The 24,893-nt window shown below is 31.7% G+C and overlaps 2 protein-coding genes across 8 annotated transcripts in view; one reads left to right on the top strand and one right to left on the bottom strand.

Annotated features, from left to right (window-relative positions):
* The window catches only part of LOC139489206 (uncharacterized), a 45,030-nt gene extending 36,289 nt beyond the window's left edge, over positions 1–8,741 (bottom strand). Inside the window, exons 1-2 of one of the 4 annotated variants that reach the window (XM_071275406.1) lie at positions 8,640–8,683; positions 5,766–5,808 (exon numbers count right to left, since the gene is read on the bottom strand). The gene's annotated coding sequence lies outside the window, so the exon portion shown is untranslated. Of the gene's footprint in view, positions 1–5,765; positions 5,809–8,046; positions 8,400–8,639 lie in introns of those variants that run through there. The other 3 variants (XM_071275404.1, XM_071275405.1, XM_071275402.1) reach the window with 3 other exon arrangements.
* LOC139489209 (5-demethoxyubiquinone hydroxylase, mitochondrial-like) lies at positions 8,394–23,868 on the top strand. Of its 4 annotated transcripts, XM_071275412.1 has the most exons (8): positions 8,409–8,967; positions 9,522–9,891; positions 9,958–11,371; positions 16,114–16,228; positions 18,108–18,192; positions 19,705–19,759; positions 21,109–21,177; positions 23,511–23,868. In XM_071275412.1, the coding sequence occupies exons 3-8, from the start codon at positions 11,186–11,188 to the stop codon at positions 23,586–23,588; spliced, it is 588 nt and encodes a 195-aa protein (XP_071131513.1). In that variant the 5' UTR covers positions 8,409–8,967; positions 9,522–9,891; positions 9,958–11,185; the 3' UTR covers positions 23,589–23,868. The 4 variants fall into 4 exon arrangements, with proteins under 4 accessions (XP_071131514.1, XP_071131512.1, XP_071131513.1 ...); XM_071275413.1 differs by lacking the exon at positions 9,522–9,891 and having other exon boundaries at positions 8,394–8,507; positions 11,174–11,371; XM_071275411.1 differs by lacking the exon at positions 9,522–9,891 and having other exon boundaries at positions 8,403–8,528; positions 11,174–11,371.
* The last annotated feature ends 1,025 nt before the right edge of the window (positions 23,869–24,893 follow it).

Consider the following 24,893-nt stretch of genomic DNA (forward strand, 5'->3'; position numbering starts at 1 on the left):
CAGTTTTCACACTTGTTTTAACATGTTTAACTGGTCGGCAGATATACCAAACTCTACCACCCTACGTCCTGATTTTCACTTCAGGACTGTTTTCATATTCATTTTCAATTTTTAATTTTAGAAAAACAAGTTCATTCTCATAGAAGTTACATACTTTCCGTCAAAACCGTTGACGTTGTCCCATCGAAAAGTCGCCGGGTGCAATTTTTACATTGCAAAATCTGGTCAAAGGGACGTAATTCGTACAAAACGTCGCAATATTTCGCGGAATCCGCTAGACGGCGTTCATTTACTGGTACTTGACCTTAATGTACTACAAATGTTTCACCTGAATATACTACAAGATGTTCCAGTTAATTGCCTTGAAATAAAAAGCTTCTATATATAAATAAGTCAGTCCTTACAATGGTTACATTTATTCCAATATTGAAACTAATGATATTTGAATGTTCCATTCCATTTTATTACAGAACTTTAAACTATCAACCCAGAGCAGATCAATTTAGCATTTGTTTTCTGAAATTGAGTTAACCATAAAACTTTTAATAAACAGGCTAGAAAATCAAAGAATCTTTATCAGTAGTTCTTTTCTTACAGACAATTATTTTTTATGTCTTACTAAAAGCTAATTCCAGAACTTCTAAAAATGAACTTCCTGTCGTAATGGCTCCATAATGATCAACTGTCAGCAAGTAAAATAATTGGTCATTAGGGGAGGTTCTAAAATAAACTACATCTTGTAAACAATGTGGAAGATGTTTTCTGCCTTTTTATTGACTCCTTTCTTTTTCCCCAAAGAATAATATAAAAGTGCATGATCACTTAGCTTAGGGTGGCTAAGTTTTTTCCCTCTGGTCAAATACTGGAATAGTATGTTCTTGCCAAAATGAAAAAAAAGAGTGCATTAATATTGATTCTGCTTTAAGAAATGTATAATCAGAACTTTCAGAGGTTTTTTAAAAGCAAATTGGAAATTTATGTCTTCCACCTCCCCAATTCCTCCATTTTCTTTAATAGTTTTATCATTTTTTGTTGTTCAAGTTTGGGACACTAGGGAGATGCACATTTATAACTAAATAATGACCTAGTCGGTCAAACTTGTCACGATGTGAGTCCAAAACATTGGTTATCTTTATGGAAATGTTATACTGGTAATAAGCATTTAAACAAATTAACAGAATAAAGAATCATCTGACTATTAAGATGACTGGATTCCATTCAGGGGAGATAATTGAACTGGATTCCATTCAGGAGGAGATAATTGAACTGAATACCACTCCAATCTCACCAGATTTTCTCTAATTTACAGGGTTTTAAAAAAAGAAGATGTACCTCTCAATTTTCTCTCTATCTCATGAATGTAATAATCTAATCAGCATAAATTATGACTTTTTCTTAATAATTTTTGGTTTTAATTACTAAAGAATGATTTTAAAAGACAAAATATTAATTCTTTAAATATATCAAGTGATCTATACTGCATTTTTTATAGTATCAAAAATATTTAATGGTTATGAAATCAAACCTCTATTAAGAATTTTATTTTTTAACCTATCTTATAAATTTACATGAAATTTATAATATTCTCATGTCTATCTGTATGTTGTGTAATTTCAGAGATCTACTTTATATTCCAACATTGAATTTCTACATATTCCATAATAACTCAGGTCTGGCAATAATACTTCAGACTAATTGGAATGGAAATACTCTGCATCCCACTGAGGCAAAACTAATCCTTTGTAAAATGGTCAAATAGCTGTAATTCTATCTAAAACAATAACTTACATATCATTTAACCTAATTAATTTTATACAAAAGATGTCTATTAATTTTATATTCTGTGAGGATATATTCATTTTATGAAATTACTGTGAAAGTGAAAGGGCATTAAATAAAATTACAAAAGATTTAAGTCATATATATTTCATTTTACCAAATATATATTTATCAATAAATTGAAGTGAAATACATTATTAACTTTAAACTTTATTGAAAAGTTAACAAGCACATGTTTGAAACATCAACTCACCTATTAAATAAGTGTCTAATACTATACTACATGTAATAAAACATATACCATTTGGCTGGGAAGTAATATATTTTTTATCTTCTTTTTCAGCTTCGGGTTAGGAAATAAGGTTATTTCCTGACACTTTATATATTAAACAAATGTAGTATTCAGTACGGTCACTATCATACATATAATTTAAGTGCTTTTCCTGTACTTTTCCTAAATTGTTATTTAGAATTCACTGGTTGAGAGCTCATAAAAGGGGGAGGGTTGTTGAAATTTCAATCACAATAGGTGTTTATTATTTGCATCTGTCCTTAAGTTAATACAAATTGCTACTTTTAAAAGAAAACTTCAGTCTATTTTTCTGAACTGAGAGCAGGATTGCTTTTACAAAATTCCTAAAAAAAACCATCAACAAGAGTGCACATTGCTGAGTTGTCTCACCTGCTTTATAGATCAGGATTGAACTTTTATGTTGAAAGTCTAAAATATTAAGGTTTTACACAGATATCCCATCCAACTTTATAAAAACATTATAAGAACCATGATAAGGTTAAATAGTGATATATGACCTTGCCAGATATGTGCACCTACCAAAAGGGTTTAATATGTTGCAAAATGGGAATCATTTAATGTGGGTCTCATTGGGGTCTAAGCGTGATGTGGGATTGACAATTTTTTGTAAGCGTGACACGTGAAAGTCACATTATTGTGCCATGAAAACAGGAAATGAAGTCTAGCGGGAAACAGGAAATTACAAAAAAATGAGAATTGCGTACATAGTGCAACTGGGTAACGGGAATCTGACAAAACAGTAAGGGGGATCCGGGATCAGAACCTCCCCAATGAGACCCACTTTAATTAAGTCTCAATTCTAATAGTCACAATTTGTCAAAAAAAAACAAACATTAATTCTTTGATATATTCCTTTCCACTATATTATTCCAAATTTTTGCATTTTTTTTAAAGTTTCAACAGTTTTACTCAATTTTCCTCCCGTTTTTATGTTTTAGAATAATAAAATTGAGAATGGAAATGGGGAATGTGCCAAAGAGACAACAACCTGACCATAGAAAAAAACAACAGCAGAAGGTCACCAACAGGTCTTCAATGTAGCGAGAAATTCCCGCACCCGGAGGCGTCCTTCAACTGGCCCCTAAACAAATATATACTAGTTCAGTGATAATGAACGCCATACTAATTTCCAAATTGTACACAAGAAACTAAAATTAAAATTTAAAATATGTTTACTTTAAATACCTGCTCATTATGTTACATCCTTACATTCATTCCAATTTGTAAATTATCTCCCTTGAAACTGTCTAAAACAGCATATTTACATCTATTGACATTTTATATTAGGCGTTTACTGTAAATATTATTATAATATGTATATTTTATGTCAAATCAACAAAAAATATAGTCCTTGATCATGATTTACAACAAAAATCAAGAAATGGTATTAGTTTTGCCGTAGGTAAATTGCATAAATACATAAGGTATGAACCAGATGTTTACAACTCTATTGTATAAAATACCAAAAATAAATATATGATATGGGAAAAAAATTGTTTATTTAAATGTTTATTTTATCAAGGCATGAAAAAAATATCAACAGATAAGTAAAAAAAAAATTTGAAATCTCAAAAATTAACTTAAAGATGCATTGTTCTAAGCTACCAGACAATTTTTAAATAAGGCCAAATAAAATAATATGTGTGGTTCCAGTTACATCTAACAAATATTAGGGTAGGTCGGTAGGGATTTTTAAAAAGTTTTGTTTTATTCTTACATTGAGTCTATGGGAAAAACATTCTGACTTTAACAGTGCTAAAATGCAAAATGGCAAAAGACTTTAGGGTAGGCTATTATAGAGACTAAAAAGTAGGGTAGTAGGGTACTGGAACCACGTGCACACATACATTTTTATATGGCCTTATTGAAATAAAATCCTTCGCAGCTTGATACGTCCGCAAGTATTGACACAACATTCACGCTTTGAAGCAGCTCTTAAATATTGTCCTGAGGCAAAGGAAATGCTTGTTTTAAGCTCTTATTCATAATTAAGCAGTTGGAACAAAATACCTTTCTTCCGTGGTATAGAACCTTGTGGTACAATTGCATACAGATCCATACATATATATATTTAAGTTGTTGTACAGAATCCAAATGTCTTTGGAAAATTTTGACGGCCCAATAAAATACAGTTTAAAAACAAGGATAGTTTGTATGATTGCCACTGAGATTTACTTTCACCAAAGACTAAAGGGACCAAACAGGAAAGTCAAAATCTAAGACAAAGGTTGTTATTAATTTACAACCTCATGTTTCAGTGCAATTATGTAAATCAATGAACTGGAAATCTACATGACTAAAATAACTACAAAAGTACTAAAATGAATAAAAGCTCTTTAAAACTGGCCTCACAAAAACATTTTGGAAAGTATGATTTTATAATACTAGTAAGTTTATATTGTGTAAAAGCAAATCACTGGTACTTTTGACCACTATCAGTCCATTAAAAAATTTCTGGTCCAGTCATACATGTCATAAGGCCATTTTAACTTTAATGAATGGAAGATATCAATATACCCTCAAGGTTGATGTGTATTCAATGATAATATTTGGTTTAGATTTAAAGGGTTAAGTAAATATTCACCCCAATTCAAAAAAGTTCAACAATCTCTTGTGTATATTTAAATGGCTAACACATAATAAGTAATTGTTAATTAAATGGACTTATATTAAGTGTCAATAGCCATAATGATTAGCAGGCTAAGCTACTCCAAACTGTTAATGTTAATTGATTTATGCTAATCTTGCATGCCCTGTTATGAATCTTTAACCCTACCAGACACATCAAAAATTATCAAAATGTGATATGGGGAGTATCAGCTCAACAAGACAGCAACCTCACATCAATAAAGAAAAAAACATCTAGAGGCCAATACACAATATAATTTCTTCAAGCAAAGACCACTGTTGAGGACTTTAAAATACTGTGGATTTGTTTTTTTTTGTGGGTACCTATTTTTTGTTCATTCAAGGTAAAACTTGCATTTTCGTAGATATTTAATTACATGATTTACTACAGTGACTGCTTATATACAAACCTACATTTTTTTGTAAAAGAACATTTTTATTTCAATAGATATTACAAAATGTATTAGTCCCATAGGAAAGATGTGCCTTAAAAAATAGCTTGTTGCACATGACTAGCATGATTGCCTCCTGTATCTAAGACATAGACAGAAATAGGGGGAAAGGGGAGATGGGGGAATGGGTCTGGAAAGGATTCTGAATAGGATTATTGTTCTCTTCTTTTTTTTAGCCAAGAAAACATGAAAATTATATTTTTTTATTGTTCCCCTTTTTCTGTAAAATTGAGAATGGAAATGGGGAATGTGTTAAAGAGACAACAACCCGACCAAATAAAAAACAGCAGCAGAGGGTCACCATGTATTGTGAGATTAATCAAATTACCAACAAGAATGTGTCCATAACCCAGGGATGCCCCATCCACACTATCACTTTCTATGGACCGTGAAAATGGGGTAAAATCTCTAATTTGGCATTAAAATAAGAAAGATCGTTTCATAGGGAACATGTGTACTTAGTTTCAAGTTAGTTGGACTTCAACTTCATCAAAAACTATCTCAACCAAAAACTTTAACCAGGAGCAGGACAGACGAACAGATGCACAGACCAAAAAACATAATGCCCATAAATGGGCCATAAAAATATTTACTGCAATTCTTGGACATCAATATAATCTTTCAGAATTCATACATCTACAACAACAAAAATTATTTTATAGACATATTAAGTTTTTAACTCTTGCACCCCTTTATGACTTTAAAAAGTTAAATGTTTTTTAAATATCATAATTACTTATTTGAATTTAAAACATAACAAATATTGACTGTAATTGGCCATCATGAGTATCAAGGTCGTTTCAATTATAAAAATAATAAATAAAATATATGCTATATTGTCATACTGAAAATTTAAAACCTTTTCATTGTTGTAATATTTGTCTACAAAAATAGCATTTACCTGACGTTCCCAGTAAATTCAAAAGACTTATATAAGACATTTATCTTACATTATAATAAAATCCGATGATTTGAAACTTCTGCACTGATGCACAATTATGATCAGTCCATTAATTTCATACACATTTTTTACGAGAATAATAAAATCATTGTCAAAACGGTTAGACTAGTCTTATGCTTGAAGCAATTAAACCTTTAAAAATCAAGATTGGAAGTCATATTATATCGAACTTCACTACCAAATATGTCAATAATTTCAAGGCGTAACACATAGTAACAAAGAGGATGTGATTCGCCTTTCTGATTTTTATCACATTCAGATATTCTATCATAGTTCGATTTAACATGAAAATTGGCATTACTAAGTTAAAAGCAAGTATTAATAAGCCATTTATAACAAGGTTTCCATATTAACAGCTCAGCTATCCAGGGTTTGTTTTACTTTTGTTTCTAATTGCCTGGGGTCAATTTGATTTTAATCTTGGTGTTATAAGATGAAATGTTCTTATCTGATCCTCCATAGAAACTGGCTGCCACCGAACAGCCCACATAGTCTGACAGTACAGAAAGAGGAATTAAACACCAAAAAATCAATCAATCAATCTTATTTGATCCAATCTGATAAACTGGTTTAAAATGATATAAGGTTTCCAATTTTCTTTTAGAATGTTTAGTCCCAGATGCTTTGGCGAATTAATGTGGGACATTCCAATGCGCCAGCAAATCATAAAAAAAAATCTTCAGGGTTGAAACAATTTTAAGACTACATTGTCTTCCGCAGGACTGAAAGTTTTGAAGAGGGTTAAAATCCTGACCCTGTAGAAACCTTTAGTCTCATTGCAATGATCTTTACATTTTTGTACATAAACATTGTACTGTAACAGTTGATCATGTTAACAACCATTAATTATCCCTAAAACAAATAAGGTCTGAGGTATAATGTACATGAAGTCCTTAACAACTTTTGGTTTGATTTTGCAATTGGCTAGTTGTGATGGCACTGTTGACACAAATCTACTGTGTACAATGACACAATTCTGTCTTTGACAGGTAGTATGTCTATGAGAATACAATATGAAGCACTATCAAGATCAATATTTCCTAATTTTAACAGCAGAAATCAGCACATTGAAGTGTTAATCAATTTTATGTGAGTGGTCACTCTAAGGCCAAAACAAAAATTACTTATGTAGTGGTTAGAACCTCTAGGTTTTTAAAAAAAACATAAAGTGAATGGTCATTGAAAGATGTAAAACTAAATTGGCTAGTTGTCTCTTGAGAGATGTCTTAAAAATAGAAATGTGTGTGACACTGTGTGTACACACAATTCTGATGCCACAGGCTGGAAATAACAAAAAAATGTGGTATGATTGCCAATAAGACAACTCTTCACAAGAGACTAAATGACACGGATATTAACAATTATAGGTCACTAAACAACCTTCAACAATGAGCAAAGGCCCATACCTTATAGTCAGCTATACAAGGCCCCGAAATTGACAAATGTAGAACAATTCAAACCAGAAAACTTAAATGGCCTAATTATATTTTTAATGTACAAAAAAAATATAATGAAAAATATTTATAACCGAGCTGAGCAACAAAATTGTTTGGTTCAACTAAAAGACCTGTAAATGTGCTACTATTTACATGCATTTTAAATAGTCCAATATCAGAAATTTTTGTTTGAAATTCTCAATAAATACCTCAATAAAATCTTTTTAATTATGCATCAATTTTTAACATGTATAAAATTATAAATACAAAATCAATATTTGCATACCTGAATTTTGAAAGCATCTAAGAATGAAATGCATTATTTAAATTCATTCAATGTTCTAATGATTTGTAGTAATTAACAGACATTTCATTCATACTTGACATTGACATTGTATATATCTGTCAATCACAAAACGAAAAAGAGCATCTTTGATTGAAACATAAATAATTATAAATTGAATAAAAATTCCTTACCTAATTTGTCATGTCAACTTCTAAATCGTTTTTATTTACTCTTTCTCAATCGTTTTCTGTGTATTATGTGAGTTCTACATCTGATGAAATTTCCCAATACACAAAAATCTAACAATTCCATTCACAAATTCTGACAGCTCTTGCTCTCAGCTGTTTCATCAAAATATTACAATTTACTGATATTTGATTGGTTAAAAAATAATCTTACAATTTTTATCAATGGGTAAAAAAATAAGACGTTTTCGTAACAAATATTTTGCATTGTTGATGAATTAAATAAATACTTTCTAACCAAGGACATGTACTCAATTTATTGAGTGATTTAAAAAAAAAAATGTTTATAATATTTTCTCCGAGACTTCAATATGTCAGCGCCCATATTTATAGCAGACGATTTACGTAACTTTCTTCAAGTTTTGATGTCTGTGGTCACATAGGACAGAAATATCGATAATACGACTGTAATTTATTTTCTATGAGAGGTTAAAGCACATATTTAATTAATTTAGATTTTAAATTTTTAGTTGTTATATATGAGAAATAATTCAAATATGATAACATGGTCTTGGTCACGTACAAATTATAAAACTGACCTGTGCAGTAGAATTGGTTTGTACCTACAAGTTTCAATACTGTTAGTTAGCATATCTTTGTGTCACGAGATTTAAAGTTTTGATGAAGGTCACATCATCCTTGATATTTTAATCTTGATTTCTGTAATAAATTTCTGATGTAATGTTTTGATTTAATTTCAAACACTGCATAATAATTGAGTGGGGTTGGAGGGTTCCTAATCCCGAAATCCCGGGCTAAAAAACATGAAATCCTGAGGTCCAGAATTTAAAGAAATTTAAATCCCGACATCCTGAAATTTGAAAAAAGAGTTCCCGGATCCTGAAAGGATCGATTCCGAAATCCAGAGTTAAAAAACACCCAATCTAATACACCTTATCGCTATTTGTCCGCCATTGCTGGAAATCACACAGGTTCCCGTAAAATTTTGACGTCATAAAACAAAATGTCTGACGCCACAATGAAAAAGTGATTGTTGTTGACGTCAAAAGTTCAAGCGGACGGGTCAGCCGGGAATAGCGATAAGGTGTATTAAAAACCGATCTTTCATCGCTCCTGTTTCTGATATGTCGCGTGGGAGATCTAACGAAACCCGCTTTGAGGTCACATGTGAGTGACCTCGTAGGTGTGTCTTTTTCGACCAATTAAATTGAGTCTTCCACGATCTTGGAAGTTTAACATAAGGCAAAGGGATGTAACTCATTTTATTTACCACGAAATCGTCAGTCATAATAATTCATAAACTTTTTTGATTGGCTTATTAATAGGTCGTCAACTCATTTGCATATCTTTATAAATTCATGACTTTTAGTTCACTCACATGTGACCTCAAAGCCGGTTTCGTTAGATCTCCCACGCGACATATCAGAAACAGGAGCGATGAAAGATCGGTTTTTAATTAGATTGAAAAACACCCGATCCCGACGACCCGAAAAAGGTCCTGCCCCCCTCATAATGTCATTGTCCTGAAGTTGACGACACTACATCAACAGACTTTAAATTTACTTTGTTTATTCTTAACTTTGTAATCATACTGAACATGCATGAAATATTTGCCACTGGACATTACATCAATCAATCAAATTATCTTAGCTTTAATGTTTGTTTGCACAACTTGAATCCCTGCTTGGGGGTCCTAATACTAATAGGGATACTTACATGACAAAAAACAGTTACTATTAATCTTGCCAAATTGTCATTTACTGAATTCACCAGTCTACACGGTTAGCCACTAGTCCGATGCCCCAGACTAGTAAAATTTGGTTAGGACTAGTAAGTTTTTGCAAAACTTTGTTTGGCCAAATAACAAAAATGTCAGAATATTGGTCTTTTGACTAGTAGTTGAAAAAGTTTTTGGTGCAGACTGTGTGACCACAAAAATATGGGTGAGTTGTCAGGTATGGCTAACAGTAACATAAAATGGCATTCTTACCCTTCTGCCTTGAAATCCTGTACCGGTATATGCTATGCTCGTTAACTTCTTTTGTCTGGTAAGTATCATTAGTAAACGAAAATGAAAGACTTACTAGATGACCGTAACCAAACTGGAGGAACTTCTTCCATGGTCTCCATGGAGTGTGAAAATTTGATACAATCTTCAATTACTAAACCACTATCATCCTGTTTTATGCCCCATCATAGGCAACAGGGTATCAAGTGCTACCCTTGACTGTCCATCCATCTGCCCCTTTTTTTGTTTCCCCACTCTGACTTAAGTTTGTCTCATTTAAATTTTCTGAAACCCATACACAATACTAAGAATCAAAACTTGCAGACAGAGCTCCAGTTTATGTAGTGAGTACTTTAGATTCAAGAGATACATGTAGAGGAACATACATGTAACAAGAGACCATATAACAAGGAAATTAGCAACTATAGGTCACCAAGGGGCCTTTAACAATGACCATACTGCATAGTTAGCTTCATGCTTAAAAGGCTTGGAAATGACAAATGTAAAACAATTCAATTTACGGCCTAATTTATGCACAAAATAATGAATACTTTGATAAAGGAAAAACAAATATGTTACACAGCAACAAATGACAACCAAGTTTCCTTGAATTACAGGCACATACAGAATTGCCTGAGGGAGTTAAAACCCTCATTTCTTTATAATTTCAAAATTTATAAATGTACAATTTTAGTAAGCCAAAGTTTGTTATAAATCATGTCAGTACTGATGATATCATTTGGGATTGATAGTATTAACCCATGGCCAGTGCTGTAAAAAAGGAAAACAACAGTTCAACAGTTTTTTTGGTTTTTTTTAATTCAATAAATCAAATTTTTATATTGTAAATGTGTCTTTCTCAACTAATTTTAATATGGTAACATATATTAAAGCTGTTTTCAGCTGTTTTCAGGTCTTTGATGGGTTGTTGTCTCTCTGACACATTCCCCATTTCCATTCTTAATTTTAATTGGTATCACTTTTATCGTTATTAATTCCCTTTATAACATTGTTTATACAAGTGGGGTTATATCATCTGTGACCCACAGACATATCTCCATTTATTTTCTGATTTACTTTTACCATTTTATTTAACTAAAACAGATAATTTGTAAAATGGCTTCAAGTTCACTTGTACGAATACCATGTCGTTGTATGAGCAAGATGGCTAGACAGAAACGCAGTAGAGAACTTGTGGACAAAATAATCCGTGTGGATCATGCAGGAGAGCTTGGCGCTGACAGAATTTACCAAGGACAGCTGGCTATATTGGGGAATACTTCCGTAGGACCAGTTATAAAGGTAATTATTGATGTGTCCAACACAGACTTTGGAGCAGTGACCGTGATCCTCCAACCCTAATGTCTTTTTATTGCAACCTTTTGATTTCAAGCACTTGATCTTCTCTGCATTAATCTTAAGTTTTGTGATAATATGAAGTAAAACTTTTTTATAAGTTTGGAAATAAATCATATTAAAAATTTTCATAGATAAATGTGATTATAGCAATAAAGTTTAGACCAGACAAAGTTCAAAGTTAGGTTTTTGAACTTTGTATGTAACGTTCAAATGATTCAAACTCAAACATTAAATCCTTTTGATTTTATTGATACATATATGTATCTAATACTTTTACAAATTTTTGTATTGAAATATCAATGACAATGAATTGTGCATATTTGTATTTTTATTTAAGGATTTTAAATTGGAAATAGAATGTATTTTGCATCACTTGTTTGATTGGTCAACTTAATTAAAATCATTGTCTTTTTATAGTAAGAGCATGCAAGCATATCCAGTCATTTCGATGAACTGTTAAATCTACCATTTGTCTACAGGCCCAGAGCTCAATTTTTGAAATTTTTTATTTTGATTCTGTTGGCCTGTAGATATGATTTTTACAGGCCCAAAAGCAATTTTACAATCCTGGGCTGTCTGGGCTGCCACTTAGCATGAAAGACTGCATATCTAAATACAACATATCATTTCAGAATTTTAAATTTGTTTACAATAGTTTCTAAAATGTAGAAATATGGAAATCCTCATGATCAGTTTAAGAGAATACATCATGATTCTTTTCAAAATGTATTTTTGTTATGTAGCCTTGCAAAAAATTACTATAGCTTCAATCTAATGGACTAGAGAATTAAGTTACTGTATAAATGAAGGCAATTGCATTTTTTGCTAATTTCAAAATTGTTAAACTATAGGACATATAAAAGCTGATAAATGTTTATGTTAGAAGCTAAATTGTAACAATGGAACTTCAAAATTTAGCTCATAGTTTTCTGTGCACTTGTTCTGCTTTTATGCACCTCAACTGCACACATTTCAGTCTGTCAGAACAACTGTTAAACAAGGCAAAACTCGCATAAAGAAAATTTTGTATTTAATTAAGAAAACTAATCAGATTTACATGGTCTTCTTTCAAGGTTTCAAGCGAAAATCAATGCCTTCTATTTATCAGACTCAATTTTGTCTTAATAAACAGATTCATCACAGACGTTCAGTAATATTGTGGCATTGCATTGAACTGTTATAAAAGCATAAAACCTAAAGCTTTAGGTGTAGCAATTGGATATTAGTAGGCCCACACAAAATTATTACAATGTATTATTGTGTAGATAATATGATTATATACATGTGCATATTAACGCAAATGAGACTAGGAAATAATTTCAATTTATGGTATTTGTTTAGATAACGATTCAAATATAACTGAAAGATAATTAATATATTATGGAGAGTCGATACAGTTTCACACTGTATTGTCATATTTGTGATATAAATGTGTTGCTGATGGAGATAAGTTCTTTGTAAATTATGAGATAAAACATAGCTCCCTGTTTGTTCTTTAGAAAATAATCTAAGACTCAAAAATTTAAAATGTTTGAAGTTTTGTGAAATTTTCTGACTCTTTTAAGATTATTTTTTTTACCTTAAATTTTTCTTTATAATGCAAATTAGTTTTGTTTCAAAACAAAACTATTATAGATAAACTTAATCAGATATTACTTTTTCAATGGTATTTTTAGATGCATTGTAGATGTTTGTGCATTAGATATGATGTTTCATTCTAAAAGGTTTAATACATTAACATTGTTATGATATTAAACATGTTATCTTTTAGAGATGCTGTTATTGCAATTGTGTCATTTTATCTAAAATATGAGATAATTTGTGATTATTGCAAGAATACAGTAAGGCGTACTGCGTCACAGCTTGTCAGAAAGTGCTTAATAAATTTCTACAAGGAAAGAGGCTCATGTCAGATATTTGCATGACATGTCTTTATAAGTATCAGACTAAATGCATATATGCCATATTTATCTTCTAAAATATTCTGATTTTAAATACAATATTTAATGAGTATATATTGGTTTGCTTAATGTGGAGTTTGTTTAAAGTGATCACATGATAAGTGAAAATTAATCCACATCAATTGATATTATATGTTACTAGGGATAATATCATGCAATATCAGGCCTGAAGCCAAGAATTTCCAAGGGGGGGGGTATTTGGACTCACAAACTCGACTTTAACAGTCACAATTCGAACAAAACGTTGACTTTGTGCTTATTTGTTTTCAAGGGCGGGGTTCGTCCAAACCCCCGAACCCCTCTGGCTACGGGTATGGATATTAACAATTCTTATACATGTACATCTTCTGACATCAGACTCGGATTTCTCTTTAACTGAATTTTAATGTGCGTATTGTTATGCGTTTACTTTACTACATTGGTTAGAGGTATAGAGGGAGGGTTGAGATCTCACAAATATGTTTAACCCCGCCGCATTTTTGCGCCTGTCCCAAGTCAGGAGCCTCTGGCCTTTGTTAGTCTTGTATTATTTTAATTTTAGTTTCTTGTGTACAATTTGGAAATTAGTATGGCGTTCATTATCACTGGACTAGTATATATTTGTTTAGGGGCCAGCTGAAGGACGCCTCTGGGTGCGGGAATTTCTCGCTACATTGAAGACCTGTTGGTGACCCTCTGCTGTTGTTTTTTATTTGGTCGGGTTGTTGTCTCTTTGACACATTCCCCATTTCCATTCTCAATTTTACTTATACCATTGTTTATATTAATGGTTACCATGGTTATAATGAGATTTAAAACTAAGTGATTGAGTGTTGTTTAGTATTGTCCAGTAGGTTGTAAGTTGATCTTAAGAGTAGGGATCTTTGAGCTTCATAAAAATGAGAGTCCTTGACTGGCATTGTCAGTAGATTCAATTTACATGACAGAAAATTCCATGTAATAGTTGTAGGTTATTGTTGGTTCTGAAAATGAGAGGGAGTGTCCTCAGTTACAATCTTTGTAAAGGGCTTTAGGAGAGAGGTAGCAGAAAAACTTATTTATGTTTGAAAGACCAAAAAAATTACCTTGGCAATGTTATGGCATTCTTTTTTATGCCCCACCTACAATAGTAGAGGGGCATTATGTTTTCTGGTCTGTGCCTCCGTTCGTCTGTCCATCCTTCCGTCCGTCAGTCTGTGCCTCCGTTCGTCCGTCCGTCAGTCTGTGCCTCCATTCGTCCGTCCGGTTAAAAGTTTTTGGTCGAGGTAGTTTTTGATGAAGCTGAAGTCCAATCAACTTGAAACTTAATACACATGTTCCCCATGATATGATCTTTCTAATTTTAATGCAAAATTATAGTTTTGACCCCAATTTCGTGGTCCACTGAACATAGAAAATGATAGTGCAAAGTTCAGGTTAAAGTTTTTGGTCAAGGTAGTTTTTGATGAAGTTAAAGTTACATCATCTTGAAACTTAGTACACATGTTCCCTAGGATATGATCTTTCTTATTTTAATTCCAAATTAAAGTTTTGACCCCAATTTCACGGTCCACTGAACATAGAAAATGATAGGGGGAGTGGGGCATCCGTGTACTATGGACACATTCTTGTTTTTCTTTTTTTTTGACTGTGAAAAGCCAATCCCAAAGAGCTAGGTGACCTTTAATTACTCATGTCTATATCATTTTAATTCTTGTTCTCATTAGTAATCATACTACATGTACATCTACTTTTTAGCTTTCAGAATTTGATAATCTTAAAAGTTCTTGATCAGAATGTACATGAAATATTTGCCACTGGAAGTTCAGCAATCAATATTCATTTCGTTAAAATTTAATTTCCGTAGATAAATTTATTTTTGTAACACAAAAACTCATCAGTCTTTGTAATTGTTTAGATTAATTTTTCTGGAGGATGTGATCCAATTTAATTAGTGATTTACTTTTATCAAAATGACCTGAGGTATGAGTTGATAATAGCGTTATAATAAAATGATTAAAATATGAAGATCAAATACATTTTCATCAATATTTACTTCTTTACAATGTCAACAAAGATAATTTACTATACATAATTGGTAGGAGTGCTCCTGGGGTTCTGCTACCCCATCTTTTTCGTATGATTTAGATCTTCAAAATGTATCTTTTCTTATATTGCATAGGTAATATTAGTAACCTTTTTAAATACTATATTGGTTGGGTTTTCATGTGGTGTGTTGGAAAAAATGGAATATTTGAGGCTAAGATTCTTAATGTAATGTGTAATAGATATACTTTAATTTTCATTTAACATATAAATTACTTTATTTTTGAACTTATAAAGAAGTTTTCTGACTCTTGTTTATTCGACTTTGTTAAATACATGCAATCATTATACATTTGTGAATAAATATAGTTTCATTTGATTTATTGTCTGTTGTTAAGTCATAATCTGATATCAGGTATCCAGATGGTCCAATAGGGACAAAGTACCGGCCACTACACGTCCCAAGAGCTGTTGTCACCGACCCCCTCACGTAACAAATGTTTCTTAAGGTGAAACTTTCAGCTTTGAAAAAATGAAAGGGCTTGTAATATACATGTACAAATAATTGATTTATTGACAAATTTATTGAACTTATCATATATTTCTGACAGATTACTCCATCTATTCACATATTTTCTAACTGGAAAATGTTGCCTATTCCAGCGGCACATCCTATCACCTTGTAAAATTTTTGTAAGAATATTAATTTTTATATTACAGGAAATGTGGGAAGATGAAAAGATACATTTAGAAACCTTCAACAAACTGATTGTTCAACACAGAGCTAGACCTACTGTACTATTGCCAATCTGGAATATAGCTGGATTTGCTTTAGGTATCATGCATTTAAAGTGACTAAGTTTTTTATATGACCAAAAAAATAATTTGGGATTGTATAATGGTATCATGTCGTTTTCTGCGTTATCTGAAGACACATTGGTGTCTGGACAATAACTTTAGTTTACGTGAATTGATCTCTATGAAAATTTTTAAGAAGGTTAAATACCACAAATGGAAGGTTGGGGATGATGGTCCCAACCGTTTATGAATTAGGAACCCAAAAGGGGACTAAAACAAGCATTTTTCTACTTTCAGGATAATAACTTTTGTATAAGTATTTCAATTGCTCTGAAATTGTTCCACAATGTTTAATACCACAAATATCAGAAACCTATATTATGTCAAAAAATTTGAAAACAATCCAAATTCAGACAGTATCAAGCTTGAATATTGTGTCCAAATTTGGCCCAACTGTTTAGGGTTCAACCTCTTCGGTCGTATCAGGCTGTGCTTAGCAAAGCATTTTATTTGACAGATGAATTTATCAGTTTATTGATTACTATCTAATACTGTAACCTTGAACAGATTCTGATTATACAAAATTAATTAGTACAAAGACACCTTGTCTATCAGATGGAGGCAAAAGTAAATATTATTTGCATACATGTATGATGAACAGTTGTAAGCGGATTGTATTTTACGATTTATTTCATTATTTCACTTCATTGTCCAAGGCTTAGTCATACTTTAAACAAAATGTTGACTCAAAAATGGTGAAATGCAAATCGTGTGAAGGGAATTAACATTTCCTGGATGGTACAAGAAAACGCCTTTAATCATCTCAAATTGAATCACCGTACAGAATTTTCATACTTGGTCAATTTGCAAAGATTAAGAAGATTTCCAACTTCTCAATTTGAAGTTATTTCAAGCATTACTATAGATAAGGATTATTAAAAGTTGAACTTCTCCAGGAATGCCAAGCCTTATATTATAAAACTGTGCATTTTTGGCACACTATAGACTGCTGACTATGGGGTATAGACTTTGCTCATTGTTGAAGGCCGTACAGTGAGCTATAGTTGTTAATTTCTGTGTCATTTGGTCTCTGGTGGAGAGTTATCTCATTGACAATCATGCCACATCTTCTTTTTTTATATAAAGCCTGTTTACTTTTTGAATTGTTATTTGTATGGAGAGTTGTCTCATTGGCATTCACACCACATCTTCCTATATCTATTTAAGCACGAACTTAAACATTGGTTAGCCAGTTAATCAATCAAAAGATTATCTGAATAACCTGTTAGGCAAAACTGTTCAATTTGACAACACTATTTAAAATAACTGATGCAGTTAAGAAAATAAAATGTGTATAAAAGAAATTATCAATTGTAATAAAGTAACTAGCAAATTCCCTAAAGAAATAACGAATTTATGTTTGGCAATAGCCAAATAGGGAATAAAAAAAGCAACAAAAGAAAACGAACAACTGACCTAAAGAACTAAATAAAACCAAAAGATACATCAAAGGAAATGAACAACTGAACTAAAGAACTAAATAAAACCAAAAGATACATCAAAGGAAATGAACAACTGAACTAAAGAACTAAATAAAACCAAAAGATACATCAAAGGAAATGAACAACTGAACTAAAGAACTAAAAAAAAAAAAAGATACATCAAAGGAAATGAACAACTGACCTAAAGAACTAAATAAAACCAAAAGATACATCAAAGGAAATGAACAACTGAACTAAAGAACTAAATAAAACTAAAAGATAAATCAAATGAAATGCGAAAAGAATGTGACTTTTTTTTAAATTTGAAACACAAAAGCACTATATCTTTACAAAATGGTTGACCTTGGCACAATGGTTGTAAAATTTAAGACATTTTTCTACATTTATTAAATGTGTACTAATTTGACTTTACAGGAGCAGGAACTGCATTGTTAGGGAAAGAGGGAGCCATGGCATGTACTGTAGCAGTAGAAGCTGTAATAGGAGATCATTATAATAGGTTAGTTTGATTATTCTCAGATCGTTACAGTAACTTATGGTTGTTTATTAAGCCCTGTGCATTATGTGGTATGGTCTGTCCATCCACCTATTCCATATCAGGTTGTCACATCTTTTCCATTCTAAATTTTATTTGTATATATGTTCATTAAGGAAAATGTTTTAAAAACATCTATATATATATGCACTGTACCAAACAAGTATTTTGATCCAGATTTTACCATTTACTACAAATTTGATAAATTATGGTTTTAGTTAACATAAAAATTAGAAGGTGTGGAATGATTGCCAATGCAACAACTATCCACCAGAAATCAAATGTCATAGATGAAAGCAGTAATAGGTCATCATACTGAGAAAAAAAAAGCGAAGGTAGTTTGTGATGACTATCAAGAAAGTTGCAGGTACGGCAACATCTCAAAGTTAGTAACAAGTAAATGTCATACTGTGAAGCTGTTGTTTGTTTTATAAGAGTTATATATTAAGAAATCATCCCCACATTTATGGTGCCGTGAACAGGAGAATTTTGCGTAATATTTGTGGTCTCGAAACTCAATTAAAGAGTCTTGGTAATTTTTTATATACTTATACTTGAAACTTACATGTTCTTTAGTATGTAAACCATTTAATATAATTAAATGTCATAAAACGGTTTTGAGCATGGTTCATTGAACATGTAAATGCGATAGTGTGAGTGAGACATGGTGTGACCTATGGACAACCTTTCTTGTTTATCATTTATTTCTTTAAGTACATGTATACAATGGATACTTTCCTTACATTTATCTCAAAACATTCTAAACAGAATGACTGCATATTTAATCAGCATGTTGACAGTATTGAGTTGTAACTCGTGAGCACTTTTCTGAAACCTATTTCCTGTCTGTAGATACTTTTGTTCATACTTATATATTAGGAGGAATTAAGGATGAAAATTTAATGACAGTATTAAAATCCAGCGCCAATTCAGTAAAGCTCAATTGTATACCCAGTATATAGAGAATATCATATGGCGTTTTCAATATCGCATCCGTATCAACCCGAGACACCAATATAATCCCAAGAGCTCTGCTCGAGGGATTATATTGGTTGAGGGTTGATACGGTGTGTGATATTGAAAAAGCCATATCATATACACTTTATTATATACATATACCTCAAGTAGATGTTTTTTTATGTGACATGACGTCATACAGATAAGAAGGTTTGACATGACGTCATACAGATTTTGATAAATCCTTTGCAACAGTGATTGCAATCGGTGACGTGACGTCATACAGATTAAAGGTGTGATAAAGCTTTTGCAACCGTGCTGATATTGATATCATCACGGGTGGCTGATACAGCACGCTTGCCATTGATTGTATTACACATACAATTTATCTGTATTTACTACTAAGTATATAATAAATATTATATATTGAGCTTTACTGAATTGGCACTGGATTTTATATTATAAATATAGAAATTTCATATTGATATTTTTTGTTTATTTTTATTCATCTATTCACAGTCAGATCAGAGACTTGATGGAAGATGACCCTGAAAAACATGAAGAATTATTAAAGGTAGACTTTTCTGTTAATCATGATTGTCGTTTCTATGTCCATCTTTGGGATCAGAGATATATACAGACATCAATATACTATAAACTAACTTATTTTCGCAACTTTCACGAGTAGACAAATAAGGTGAAAATAAATTGTCGCAAATATATACAAATAAGATTGTTCCTCATTCAACTACTTCTAGTAAAGGAGTAGGTCCAGTAAGACCCGATTTTGGCCCCAAAATATAGCAGTTTTACAAAATTGTTAAAATGTAAACTTTTAGTCATTTATTGGATAGTAGAAAGGTTCTGCTACATAAATATGGGCTCTTTTTGACAATACAATGCACATATATTGAGAACTAGCACCCTTAATACATGCTAAATTACTGAAATCTTCACAATTCCAGCATTTTAGTTAAATTTTAGACAGTTTCCGTGTAAAACGAAAGTGGCCGCATTCGTGTTCATCCAAAATATTGAAATGGAAGTTGTATTTGATGATAATACATAACATATATAAAGATTGAGGATGAACACGGATGCGGCCACTTTCGTTTTTGACAAAAACTATCTGAAAAGTGACATTTTTTCGCATATTTGGTAGATTTCTCATATTTGAGCCTGAATCGGATCGTTTTTAATGACTAAATAAGTTAAAATCTTTCACATAAATTAATTGCATCATATGAAATAGACACTTAAGTGTTTAAAAAGTGGTCAAAATCTTTTGTCAGATGAAACTGAAATTTGAGGCCAAAATCGGTCCTTACCGGACCTACTCCTTTAAAAATCGTGAAAATCAATTGCCGTGGAAAGGGATATAAAGGGCTGAACACAAAATGAAATTATCTGCAAAAATAATTTGATTTACAGTAGTTTATTTGAATACAGAAAGATAAGTGATAGAAATGAGATCTATGTGCACAACACCTTTCTGAAACATCCTTCATCAGGTTTTGTTAGAAAATTATAGTAATTCTATGATAATATATATAGTGTAAGATATTAGTTTATTTAAGATTTACCAAAATAATTTTATGATGTTCCTGAGTTTCTTTAGGAAATTGAAAGTTTACCAAAAGTTGAGTTAAGTTTTTCTTAAGTACTTCCTTATCTTTTTATGCTTTAGGTGGCAGGGGAATAAGTGTTACCCTTGAACACTGTCCTTCTGTCTTTCTGTCTTTCCATATAGACTTGGGTCCCATTTTAAAGCTTGATCTTGAGCATTCATGTTGTCAGACACATTCTTCTTTTATTATCTATAAAATGGTAAATTTTGATGCAGATTCCATCAATGTTAACTATGCATTTAATTTTAAGTAACCTTCAACAGGCAGTATACTTTTTTTCTCTTTTTTTTTTCAGATTATAAAGAAGTTCCGTGATGATGAACTTCATCACCATGATACAGGACTAGAACATGATGCTGAAAAGGTACATTGTCATATGTTAAGGAACATTGTCATTTGAGAAGTTACATTGTCATATGAGATAGATTTATGTCAAGACTTTTAATCCCAGCTAGTGTTTTAACAATAATACACAGTGTATGACAAAGTGTATAGAAATACTGCTATCAATTCCAAGTGATTCCTTTCTTCTAATTTGAATCAATTTAAATCAATTGAATTTGTAATTGATTCTCTTGTTTTTAACTCATTCTGCTTTGTTTCAAAGCTACAACTACTTTAGATTTGTCATGTTTTAGATTAATTGCAATCAATTCTATTGTTCACAGAAAAGAATTAATTGTTATTGATTGATTGATTGATGTTTGTTTTACGCCGCATGAGTGCAAAAAGGCTATATTGCGGCGAGAGCTAATTCAAATAATTTAATGAGTCAACGTATTTTTTTTTAAATCAGACTAAAGGTCCTTCAATAAACTTAAATTCAAGTCTTAAGCAAATTGTTTATTTACAAATAAAATTCAATAATTATTAATTGTTATAATTTACATCAATCTCTTTATTTTAATGTCTCTGATTGAAAAATATGTATGCTGCACAAAATAAACTAAAAAACTTTTTCAAATCAAATTAGCTTGAATTGATTTATTATTAATACTTAAAATCAGATTGCAGCCATTCTTTAAAATGGTCACATATAATGAGATGGTCATCCTTATTGAATTTGAGGTCATTGTGGCAAAGGTCAAGGTCATATGCACTAAAAAGATGCCAATTCAACAGTACTTGCTTAAATGAATATGACCATATATAATGAGTTTGATTTTTAGGTCACTCAATCCAAAGTCATAGTTACTAAAAATAGACTGAAATTGTGTAGGAAAGAAATTTCTTGAAACTAAATCAAATACTACATATGAGATTTAGGAGATAATTGCATTGTATTTTAAGCTCCCACAGCATCAATTGGTGATTAAATAGTCGCAAATTGAGTTTACTGGCAACGCAGCCAGAAAAAAACTGCATCTAGAGTTGGGCCTCAGCTGGCCCAACATAAAGATGTGTACTAGTTCAGTGAAAATGGAAGTCATAATAAACTCCAAAACATATAAATGAACTAAAATAAAAATTTTAAAAAATACCAGACTAACATTGGCAAAATGCTCCTGACTTGGGTCAGGCACAAAAAATGTTGCTGGGATAACATTTTTTGTGAGATCTTTTCTTCAAATAAAAAAAATGCACTATGCCATCAGGTTATTGTAAGCTTCTTCACATCATTTATTTTGATGGAGTAAAATATATGTTATTCTCTTATAACCCCATTTAATGCACTATATTGCAAAATTTTGCATAAAGACGGGGATAACTGTAGTGTATTTTTATCCAAACCAATGTGATTTAGATTTTAAACTTGTAATTTGCAAATATCTCGTATTTAGCTCACCTGGCCCAAAGGGCCATGTGAGTTTTTCTCATCACATGGCTTCCGTCGTCTGTCGTCGTTGTCCGTCATAGTCGTCGTTAACTTTTTACACTAGAGAACCACTGAATGGAATGAAACCAAACATGGCATATGAATGTTCCTTATGAGTTGCTGACCAAGTGTTGTTACTTTGTAGCCAATCCATCATCCAAGATGGCCGCCAGCAGGGGGACTTAGTTTAACATAGGACCCTATGGGAAATGCTTACAAATGACTTCTTCTAGAGAACCACTAAATGGAATGAAACCAAACATGGCGTGAGGGTTCCTTATGAGGTGCTGACCAAGTGTTGTTACTTTGTAGCCGATCAATCATCCAAGATGGCCGACAGCGGGGGGACTTAGTTTAACATAGGACCCTATGGGAAAAACATACAAATGACTTCTTCTAGAGAACCACTGAATGGAATGAAACCAAACATGACATGAATGTTCTTTATGAGGTGCTGACCAAGTGTTGTTACTTTGTAGCTGATCAATCATCCAAGATGGCTGCCAGCGGGGGGACTTAGTTTAACATAGAAACCTATTGGAAATGCATACATAAGTCTTCTTCTAGAGAACCACGGAATTGAATGAAATCAAACATTGCATGAATAGTCCTTTCTTTATGAGGTGCTGGCCAAGTGTTGTTACTTTGAAGCCAAATTTTATTTCTTTTTGTATGATTTCAAAAACCCAAGTAGAGTCAGGTGAGCGATACAGGCTCTTGAGAGCCTCTAGTTAACTCTACTGATGTCTTTTGCAGAAAGAATAATTTTGGGCAGTTTTAGTTGGTCCTTAATTGTTTGTCCTTTCTATCTTTCATTGGGTATAGCCAAGATTTTTTGTTTTTTTTTATTTAGTAATATTGATCTTTTTTCTAATTGACAGGCACCATTTTATAAAGCACTAACACAAGTTATTAAAGTTGGATGTAAAGGAGCTGTATGGATCTCAGAGAAGATATGATCATGTAACTTTAGATAACGTATGAACTTCAACTTCAGAGAATATTTGATTGTGTGACTTTAGACAATATGCACGATCATTTGACGTTTAAGAAGCATAGGAAGAACATAATCTTTTATATTTATTAAGTTATTTTTTATATATGCAAGATCATGAACTATAGAGCAGTTGAATAGATGTAACATTTATGTATGAACAGGTGAAATTATATCCATATATGTATGTAGGATGTTTTGTTTATAAATGATTTATTGGTTTTTACTAAAATTCTTTGTTATGAGATGTTTTTACTTAGTGAGAATCTGAGACTAAAAAGTGTATTTTGTTTATCTCCCCTTGAGAACAACTGTATGTAAAAGCCTCATGTTAATAAGTATTCTTTTCAGTAAATAAGGAAATCTAGCATAGATATATATATATATATATATCCATTCAATGAAATATGTATGATATGTTAGTTCAAAAGATAGAGTACTTAGGAGCTAGTCATATAAATAATAATATAAAAATAAGAAGATATGGTATGATTGCCAAGTAGACTCTTAACTAAGGACCAAATAACTTAAAAGTTTACAACTAAAGGTCACTGTAATATCAATGGGCAAAACTCCTACCACATAGTTAGCTATATACGGCCCTGAAATGTAAAACAATCCAAATCAGAAAACTAAGTCCTGATTTATTTACACAACAATAAATGAAAAACAAAAACAAACAACAACCACTGATTCCATGTTCCCGACCTGGGACAGGCATATATAAAGTAATAAATGAACGTTGCCCAGACACATTATTAAGCTGATTGATTGCTTTTATTCTCAAATGCTTTGCTTAGAGGCAGCAACTATCAATTTACAAGTCTGTTTTTGCAAGGCTTAGAATGGGTAGTACGAATGACCGAATAACACTTGAAATTTTAGTATTAACACATATTGGTGACTTTTTAATATTCATTTACAGAAAGCAGATAAGTTCATAAAGATCATTTTAAATCTTATGTGTACACCAAACATGGCAACCATTGTGATTTATGTGGTCACCATGTTGGGTGTAAACCCTAAATTAAAAAAGTTCTTTATGAACTTATCTGCTTTCTGTAAATCATTTTCAAATTATAAAATACATCGATAATATACTATTATTTAATAATCAATGTTTTAAAGACACCAATATGTGCTAATATTAAAATTTCAAGTGTTATTTAAGAATTGAATGCTTCTTTTTGTAAATTTATTGGGGTGTAAAAGCGTTGACCGAAGTACATTTTGTATGAAGCGCAGAAGCGCTTCATTCTAAAAATGTGCG

This window comes from Mytilus edulis, chromosome 9 (genome assembly GCF_963676685.1).
Source record: "Mytilus edulis chromosome 9, xbMytEdul2.2, whole genome shotgun sequence".
In the NCBI taxonomy this organism is placed as follows: Eukaryota; Metazoa; Mollusca; class Bivalvia; order Mytilida; family Mytilidae; genus Mytilus; species Mytilus edulis.